Source organism: Fringilla coelebs (assembly GCF_963513975.1).
Source record: "Fringilla coelebs genome assembly, chromosome: 25".
In the NCBI taxonomy this organism is placed as follows: Eukaryota; Metazoa; Chordata; class Aves; order Passeriformes; family Fringillidae; genus Fringilla; species Fringilla coelebs.
Genome location: NC_140051.1, coordinates 1,760,750 through 1,770,089, shown reverse-complemented (window position 1 = coordinate 1,770,089; position 9,340 = coordinate 1,760,750). Strand labels below are relative to the sequence as shown.

Genomic DNA, 9,340 nt, shown 5'->3' with positions numbered 1-9,340 from the left:
CAATCCAAAATCCTTATTTATTTATAGACCTCCTCCTCCTCAAAGGTGCTAAAAGTTCCCTGTCATGTGTGGAGGAGCCCTGCTTTCCTGGAGGTGCTGAACATGGCAGGGGGGAAGGAATCCCTTGGTTTGCTTTGCTTGTGTGTGTGACTTTCACTGTGCCTATTAAATTTCTTTATCTCAACCCATGAGTTTGCTCATTTTTATTCCTCCAATTCCCTCCCTCATTCTGCTGGAAGGGGAATGACCAAGCAACCAAAGAGTGCCAGGCAGGAACACAAATATTTCACACCTTTTGTTCTGCAGGTGATTTTCTGGCTCCAGGAGAGCCACACTGCTGCAGGACAAAGCAATGAGGCACCTGAAATGGGTTTTGGTTGCCTAAAAGTCTGCTGTTCTCCATGGCAATGTTCTCCATGTCAATAAGCAAACAGGAAAATGAAAATAAAATAAATCAATTCATAAGCTGGGAGGAAACAAAGGTTTGGCAAAAAGTTGTTTTAAATGTGGCTGAAACAACAGCAGAACTGGGTGCAGGCACAGCCATGAAGCTCTTCTGCCAAAATAGGCAGGAAGAAGTTTTCAGATCTCTGAGCTGTTGCTGACTGCTGCAAACACTGAAATGTTTCAGTTGTCACAGCTGCTTCTCACTTCCTAAATGTCCCAGGTGCTGTGGCTGCAGCGTCACAGGGGCCGCTCCTCCAGCAGGACATGGGGCAAAAACAGCCCTGAAAGGAGAAATCCCTTTAAAAAATAAATAATCTTCTCATTGTTTTGCAAGCAGTATCGAGTGGGCAACAACTTCTCCTGAAAAGCAAAATCCTGGTACAGGAGAGTGATCAGGGCTGGGCTCTCACAATATCTGGAGTTTCTAATGCAGTAATTAATGCAAATTAAGCAAAAGTCTGTCCACTTTTAATCTGGTATTCTTGGCCTCCTTATTTTTTTCTTTTTGGCAGCTATTAAGCATCACTTAGGCACTGAAAACCAGGAAAATGAGGGGGAGAACTTGTCACATGCTGGAGTAAAGCCAAATTTTGGCAGCCAGGTGTGCGATCCGACCTCTCGAGCCGCCCTTGGGTTCGGGCAGTGATTCTGAGCGTGCTGCGCGTTCTCAAGGCGAGGAAATTGGATAAATCCCGCGGTTGGAGCCCTCCTTTGGGGCATCCCAGCCGCGGGAGGATGTGCGGGAGCGGCGGCCACACGAGGGCATGTGCGCTCCACGATCGTGTCCTGGAAAATCCGCTCAGCCCGGTTTGGGAGGGGTTTGAATCCCTTTCCTCGGAGCAGAGCAAAATCCATCAGCGGACGCTGAAAGTTGCCCTGCAGAGGATGTTTTTTCGTGGGTGAAGTTCCTCTCGCTGCGTTTTTAAGCCCTGTTTTTGTGACCTGAACTGAGTTTTGTGGTGAGGTTTCTGCAGGAGTTTTCTCTTCCAAGCATCAAAATCTGGCTAAATCATTCATTTTCATTAATCTGGCTTAATCATTCAAATCTGACTTAATCAATCAATCATTCACCCTCCCCAGGATGAGGCTTGAAAGTGGGCAGGAAGCAAATAAATGTTTGCAGGCTAAAAAACTTCATTTAGGGTGACGTGACTGAGAAGGAGTGTTAGGTAACATTCGGTAGGAAAAAAAGTAACTTTTGACACGCCGAGTTTGGATGCGAAGAAAAGGTGAAAGAGGAGGGAAATTTGGCAAGTGGCAGCTCGGGATGACACCATTTGCTATTCAAAGAGGATTCTGGAAGGCTCTCTCACGTACCCATCAATCACTGAAAGGGTGGATGGCTGACTAACCCGAGCCATCAGTTACTCACTGCCAGAACTTCTGCAGGGGATAAATAGAGCAGCAGCAGCTCCCTGATTCTCCATGGCAGCCCGAGCCAGCAGCGTCATCCCCAAATGTCACTCCTTGGAGGAATCTCATCAGCAGTGAAGGACAAGCATTAATTTCTGCACAGAGACCTTCAGTTCCCTCTGAGAAACAGTCATCACTGCTTGACACAGAACAAAAGTAACTTTTCACAAAGATGAGGCAGCTTTACGTGTAAAACCTGCCTAAAAAGGGAAAGAACGACACAACTTTGTTCCTTGCGTTCTTCCACTCTTTCCCTTTTTTTCTTTTTCTCTGTGTCCACTCTGTGTGTTCATAAAACTCTGTGGGTGATTCAACAGGCACGAGTTGTGCCATCAGCTTTGGGATGGGCCTGGTTTAGTCAGGGCAGCTGAAAGATTCCAGGGGTGATTCCTGGTTCCCAAATGTCTGCAAGGTACCAGTCCTCCAGCCTGGGATGGAGCAGGGGACAGGGAGGGACAGGCATGAACTCAGAGAGCAAAGATTGTGGGAGTTTAAAATGTAAGTGCACGCCTAAAGCAGAATCAGTGGACTCAGCACTGAAAAGGAAATTCAGCAGAAAGGGCCTTAAATTTCTTCACACATTCTCAGCTCTGATGGTCCTCAGACCATTTCAGGTCAAAGGGACCAACAGAGCTCCCAAATCTGTCTTTCCAAACGTGCAGGGAATAAAACAGAAGAATAATTCCCTGAGAAAGGACCTGCAAAAATCACCCTGTGCATCTGCCTGGCCACTTCAGGACATCACAAAATCATTTAAGGGCTTTATTCAAACACCCCTCGGACACTGCCAGGCCTGGGCCACTGACCAGCTCCCTGGGAAGCTTTGAGCCCTCTCTTGGTACAGAAATGCTCCATGACCTCCAGCCTGGACCTCTCCTGACACAGCTCTGAGCCATCCCCATCTGTCCTGTCACTGGAGAAGGGCTCAGCACCCCGTCTTCACATCCCCTCCTCAGGAAGCTGCAGAGAGCCTGAGGTTGTTCCTCAGCCTCCTTTTCTCCGAGCTGGATGGGTCCAGCCCCTCCCAGGACAGCTCTGCTATATGTTCTTCATGTCCTATATGTTCCTATATGTTCTTCATGTCCTATATGTTCCTATATGTTCTTCATGTCCTATATGTTCTGTTCCCCTCTCTGGATGCCTCCAGCAGCACTCACACCCTCCTGAAACGCTGGGGCCCGGAGCTGCACCGGCACTCTGAGGTGCTGGGCAGGATTTTGGGGGGCTGAGAGACCCAGAAAAGGAATTGTTGTGATCTGGAGGAACTCGGCCAGCTGGAAACACTGCTCAGTGCCAGGGAGGGGGGATTTCCACCAGGAACCTGCAGCTGGGACATGTGGGGGCTGAGCCAGGTGTGCATGGGCTGGACAGACACCTGGGCTGGACAGACACCCGGGCTGGACAGACACCTGGGGCTGCCTCATTCCTCTGAATCCAAAACCGAGCTGGGCATGTCTGGCTCACAGAAGGCTGTGGGGATGTCACCAAGGTGTACAAACATCTCCAAAGGGTGTCAGAGGATGGGGACAGGCTCTGTTCGGTGTGACAGGATGAGGAGCAACGGCCAGAAATTTAAAAAAGCCCCAAGTTCCACCCCAAACGGGTCAGAAGTTCCCATGGAGGGTGACAGCGCTGCCCAGGGGTTGGAGACACCCTTCCCTCTGCGAGAGCTGGGAGAGGCCAGCGCGGAGGGGCCGCTCCGGGGGCTTCCGAGCCCTGGGGACACAGCGCGGCTGCCGCGGCTGCCACTGCCGGGGCTGGTGGCACTGGCGGTGTCACAGCGCGGGTCCTGCGGGTGTCCCCCGGGCGGTGGCAGCGGTGGCGTGGTAGCAATGGCACTGGCACTGTCCCAGCGCGGGTGTCCCGGGGTTGGTGGCACTGGCACTGTCCCAGTGCGGTGCCCTGGGGTTGGGGGCCCTGTCCCTGTCCCCGCTCGGTATCCCGGTGTCCCGGTGCCGGGGGCTCTGTCCCTATCCCGGCTCGGTATCCCGGTGTCCCGGTGCCGGTGGCCCTGTCTCTGTCCCTGTCCCCACTCGGTGTCCCGGTGTCCCGGTGTCCCTGTCCCCGTCCCGCGCGGTGTCCGGTGTCCCGGTGTCCCTGTCCCCGCTCGGTGTCCCGGTGTCCCTGTCCCCGTCCCCGCGCGGTGTCCGGTGTCCCGGTGTCCCTGTCCCCGCTCGGTGTCCCGGTGTCCCTGTCCCCGTCCCCGCGCGGTGTCCGGTGTCCCGGTGTCCCTGTCCCTGCTCGGTGTCCCGGTGTCCCTGTCCCCGCTCTGTGTCCCGGTGTCCCGGTGTCCCTGTCCCCGTCCCCGCTCTGTGTCCCGGTGTCCCGGTGTCCCTGTCCCCGCTCGGTGTCCCCGTCCCTGTCCCCGCGCGGTGTCCGGTGTCCCGGTGTCCCGGTGTCCCCGTCCCCGTCCCCGCGCGGTGTCCGGTGTCCCGGTGCCGGGGCGGGCCGTGCCAGCGCGGTTGCCATGGCGAGGCCCCGCCCGCGGTGACGCGCGCGGTGACGCTGGTCGCTCGGTGGCGGAGGGGGCGGCGCGGCCCCGGGGGCGCCGCGCGGAGCCGGAGCCGGAGCCGCCGCCGCCGCCCCCCGAGCCCAGCATGGTGATGGCCGAGCCCCGGCGGCCCCCGGCGCTGCTGCCCCGCGGGCTCGGGCCCGTCCGCGTCGGCTTCTACGACATCGAGGGCACGCTGGGCAAGGGCAACTTCGCGGTGGTGAAGCTGGCGCGGCACCGCATCACCCGCAGCGAGGTGGGCACGGCGCGGGGGGCGCGGCGGGGCCGCGCGGGGCCGGGGCCGCCGAGGCCGGGGCCGCCGCTTTTGTCCCTTCCGGCACCTCCCGCGGGGACGCGGAGCCCCGGCCGCCGGGGTGGGGGGGGGTGTTCTCCCGCTCGCATCCTCCGGGGAAGGGCAGGAGAACGCCTCCGAGGCCGCGGGGGGATGGCACCCGCGGGATGTCACCCCCGCTGCCCGGGATGTCACCCCGAAGATGCCACCCCCCCCAGCGTGTCACCCCCGGGATGGTGGCATCGCTGCCGGGGTGGCAGCCCCAGGGTGGTGGCATCGGTGGCAGGGTGGCACCCCAAGGATGCTCCGGTGCTGCTGGAGCAGCACTTTCTGCTCCCTGGGGAGGGTCAGACCTTGTGCTGTGCCCGCCGTCGTGCCCTGGATATTTTGGGGTTTCCTGACCCGGGCGATGCTGGGTTATCTGTTTCAGCAGAGGAACTTGTGTGTGTGTGTGTGTGTGTGTGTGTGCGCTGAATTCTTCAGCACGGCATCCTCCAACTTCGCCAAATCCAACCATTTTTAGCCCCTTTGTTTCACCGCCCCCGTGTATTACCCGGTGATTATTGTTAATACCTGGTGCTTTACCTAAAACAAAAATGATTGTCAGTCTGCCTGGCTAAAAATGCAGTCGTGTTCACTTTAAAAAAAAAAAAAAAAAAGGAAAGGAAAAAAAAAGGAGGTATTTGATGAGAGTAATGACTCTGGAGGATCAGCTTCCTCTTCTGCGTTGTTTTAGGTAGTTTTAGTTGCTACACCTAGAGGTGAGCTTTTTGTACGGCTCTCTTCTGGTCGATTTCATTGTTGACTGAAGAAGAGGTGCCTGCGCTGCTCTGTTCTTGCCCAAAGTCACTGAAACCCCGTCCCAGGCACGGACTGGAAGGGCTGCGGGCATTCATCACCGTGAGCTTGTGGGGGAAAACCATCCCTGAAGGACCGGGAGCGTTCCTGAAATCTGGAGCTGAGCTGAGCGCAGCAGAGCCCTGGTGCTGGCGGGGCTGTGATGGATGAGCTCCGCAGCGCAGGGACTGGAAGAAAAGTTCTCCTCTCGCCTCATTTCTCAAGTTCATCATCAACTCGGCTCTTTCCGAGCCCTTCCTCGCTCCTGCAGAAGAGCCAAGCGGTGCCAGCGCTCCCTTTCCAAGTTTGGTGCCATGTGCCAGGATTGCAAATGCTCCACTTGAAGATGCTCGGTTGTCGTTGCTCTTCAGCCCTCGTTTCTTTGGCAGGCTTTGTGATGGAGATGAAAACTTTAATCTTCGTTTTTATTGCCGTTTTAGAAAGCCTGTTTGTTTGGCGTTGTTGGAAATAACAGAAAACACAGAGCTTAAAAAGCTCCCCGATTCCTGGATGATTCTTTCATCTGAGTCCCAAGGAACTGCTGAATTATCTTGATTTTTTTTTTTAACCAACTTTTCTGTCCAGCCTGCAGCCTTTTTATCTTCCGTGGGATTTTTACAGCAAATTTGCCTGTGCTGGAGGATTTTTTGTCAAGATCTTCGATTTTTTTGAGTCAGCTCTGACTGCTGCAGTGAGAGATGCACGAGTGTTTTTCTGGAACTGAATTGCTGACTCGGTTGCTGGGAGTATTTACACAATCTTTGAGGAAGGGGAACCCTGTTAAGATCACTTCTGGTGATGTCAGAGGAAATTAATTCCAGCCAAATACTCTTTGGAATAAGCACTTTCAGTTTGGAGCTCCTCACCTGATTGTTGGACCCCTGGGCACACCGAGTGGAAATCCTGCTTGGTGATGACTCCAGCCTGAGGGTTTTCACATTTCAGGCTTCTTCTAAACTTCCTGAAGTTCCAGTGGAAGAATATTCAGTTTTTAGGTCCTGTGCTGGTGCACCCTCAGGTCTGTGATGCTGCTGAGATTTGCTCCAAAATCCTGTTTTAAAAGGAGTCCTTGTCAAAGTTGTTCCTGAATCTCCTGGTTTGAACCCTTTAGATGCAGAACCTGTTTGTTGTTGGGATTTTCTAGCACTGGCATTTTATATGATTTTGACCTTTAAAATATTTGCTTTTTTTTTTTTTTAAACACAACTCTGCCTAGCCAATAACCATCAAATTAAAAAAGATGGGCTCTTATTACCTTGAACACAGCACTTATGGATTGTGTACAATCCATCCTTTCTATGGAAAGACTGCAGGTGAGAAAATAAAATTGTTGCCATGAATTGTGAGCAGAGGTGGAAATTAAATGGAAACGAACATGAAGCAGGAGAACAGCACAGGGTGTGTGCAAACAAAATCAGAAATAACTTGAATTAATTCAACTTCTTAACAGCCATACAGAAGTGTGAAAGCTGGGAATAATGGGGGGAATTAATAAAGATAATAAGTGAAATAGATATCAGGAATAAATAAATTCATTAAAGATATTAGGACTAGAGGTTCTGCCTGACCCTTTTTACTGCCAGTCCACCCAGGGAGGGAATTAATAAACATATTAGGTGATAAAGATATTAGGAATATATAAACTAAAGGAAGATATGTAGGAATAGAGGTGCCTGACCCTTTTTAGTGCCAGTCCACTCGGGGGGGGGAATAATAAAGATATTGAGTGATAAAGCTATCAGGAATAAATGAATTAATTAAATATATCAGGAATAAATAAATTAATTAAGGAAATTAGGACTAGAGGTGCTGCCTGACCCTTTTTAGTGCCAGTCCTCCCAGGGGGGGCTGGACCCGACCTTTGCTTGGCTTGTTTGGGTGTTTGGTGCCATTTGAGTGGAGGCCACGTGGCTTTTTCCTGCCACGCTCCTTTCTTGATCCTGCTGCCCAGAAATCCTGTGATCCCAGGGCAGCTCCTGCTAATGAGGCGTGGAAATGAGCCGAGATTTACCCGGGGAGGAGGAGAGCAGGGAAGAGGAATAATGATGGGGAAGTGGGGAGGAGATGGGGAGGTTTGCTCCCAGTGAAGTAGGATGGGGATGGAATAGGGAAAAGGTTTGGAGTGTGGGGAATAGGGAAAGGTTTGGAGTGTGGGGAATAGGGAAAAGGTTTGGAGTGTAGGGAATAGGGAAAAGGTTTGGAATGTGGGGAATAGGGAAAAGGTTTGGAATGTGTGGAATAGGGAAAAGGTTTGGAGTGTGTGGAATAGGGAAAAGGTTTGGAGTGTGGGGAATAGGGAAAAAGTTTGGAGTGTGTGGAATAGGGAAAAGGTTTGGAATGTAGGGAATAGGGGAAAGGTTTGGAGTGTGTGGAATAGGGAAAAGGTTTGGAGTGTGGGGAATAGGGAAAAGGTTTGGAATGTAGGGAATAGGGAAAAGGTTTGGAGTGTAGGGAATAGAGAAAGGTTTGGAGTGTAGGGAATAGAGAAAAGTTTGGAGTGTAGGGAATAGAGAAAGGTTTGGAGTGTGGGGAATAGAGAAAGGTTTGGAATATGTGGAATAGGGAAAAGGTTTGGAATAGGTGGAATAGGGAAAAGGTTTGGAGTGTAGGGGATAGGTTTGGAGTAGTGAAGGTGCTGCTTGGACAAAGCAGGGAATTTGGGACCCTACCCCTAAAATCCTTATTTATAATTAACCCTCCCCAAAGGATTAATCCCCTGCGGAGGAGCTCTGCTCGCTGCTCCCCGGGGGAACATCAAACCTGGCTCCCCCTGTGGCTCCCAGGTGTGCTTTCACCTGGCTGCTGCTGCAGGGAATTTGTGTTTTCCTCTGGAAAAATGCATGAAGGATAAGCCTGCAGCCCCTGGTGTGATCTGTGGCACCCGTTCAGGTGTGCTCAGGTATTTGCAAAGTGAATAACTCCAGCAGAGACAGCAACAAAATGTGGAGTTTTTCCAGACTGCAGGAAGTTGTGTTAGTTAATTTTAATGCATTTTATCTATTCTGAGAATGTCCTGGGTTAACAAATCTGAATTTTTGTAACCTGCAGGGACAGAGCTCTGTTTGAATGTGAATTTGTAACAGGAGGTTGTGTTGTGGTTTTGTTCTTTTTTATGGTTTGGGTGTTTGCTTTTTGCCTTTGTTTTTCCTTTCAAGAATTGAATGAATAAAACCAAAACAATGAAAAGTGACAGTTGGAGCAGCTGAGGAGCAGAAGAACTTTCATCTTTTCTCGACAAGCATTTCATCCTCACTCCTTGGCAGCTGCAATTCCCAGGTGTCAGGGGAGGATTGAGCAAACTCCCATTCCCTGGGCCTTCAGTGGAAGAGGGAAGGAAATAAGAAATAAGTGCAGTTCTTTGGCTTTGTAAATGAGAAGAAACCATGAAAACTGCAAAGATGCCTTGGAATGTGACTCCCTAAGCAACAAAAGCTGCTGACAGGGGGAGATCAGGGATTCCCATTTGGTTTTCCTTGTCAGGTGGAGCATGTCCTGACGTTATACATTGAAATTTGGTTTGGTTTTTTTGTTGTTGTTGTTGTTTGTTTCGAGCTGTTGCCAGTAGTTTTTGGCAAGCTGCGTGTTTAGGAACAAAACACATTTTTCACATAGGAAACTGCTCTGTGCCTTGAAGGAGCTTCTCCACCTCTAAGAATTACATCCCTTTTCCTGTCATCAAGACACAGCTGAGCTCCAAAAGGAGCTGCTGAGTTCCCTGCTCCTCCTCGCATCCTTGGGAAGACTTTGCTGGATTTTAAGTATTTTCAAGTGGTTCTTGTGTACAATCCCCCCCTGGTCCTGCCAAGATGAAGATGCAGAATGAGCTGAGGTGTTTAATCTGCATTTGAGTGGAGGAGCTG

The 9,340-nt window shown here is 51.5% G+C and overlaps 1 protein-coding gene across 1 annotated transcript in view; it reads left to right on the top strand.

Moving 5' to 3' along the window:
- Window positions 1-4,390: 4,390 nt before the first annotated feature.
- The window catches only part of SIK2 (salt inducible kinase 2), a 37,419-nt gene continuing 32,469 nt past the window's right edge, over window positions 4,391-9,340 (top strand). The window contains exon 1 of the mRNA XM_084221588.1: window positions 4,391-4,607. Coding sequence (XP_084077714.1) covers window positions 4,458-4,607 — 150 coding nt within the window. The 5' untranslated portion in view covers window positions 4,391-4,457. The remainder of the gene's footprint in view (window positions 4,608-9,340) is intronic.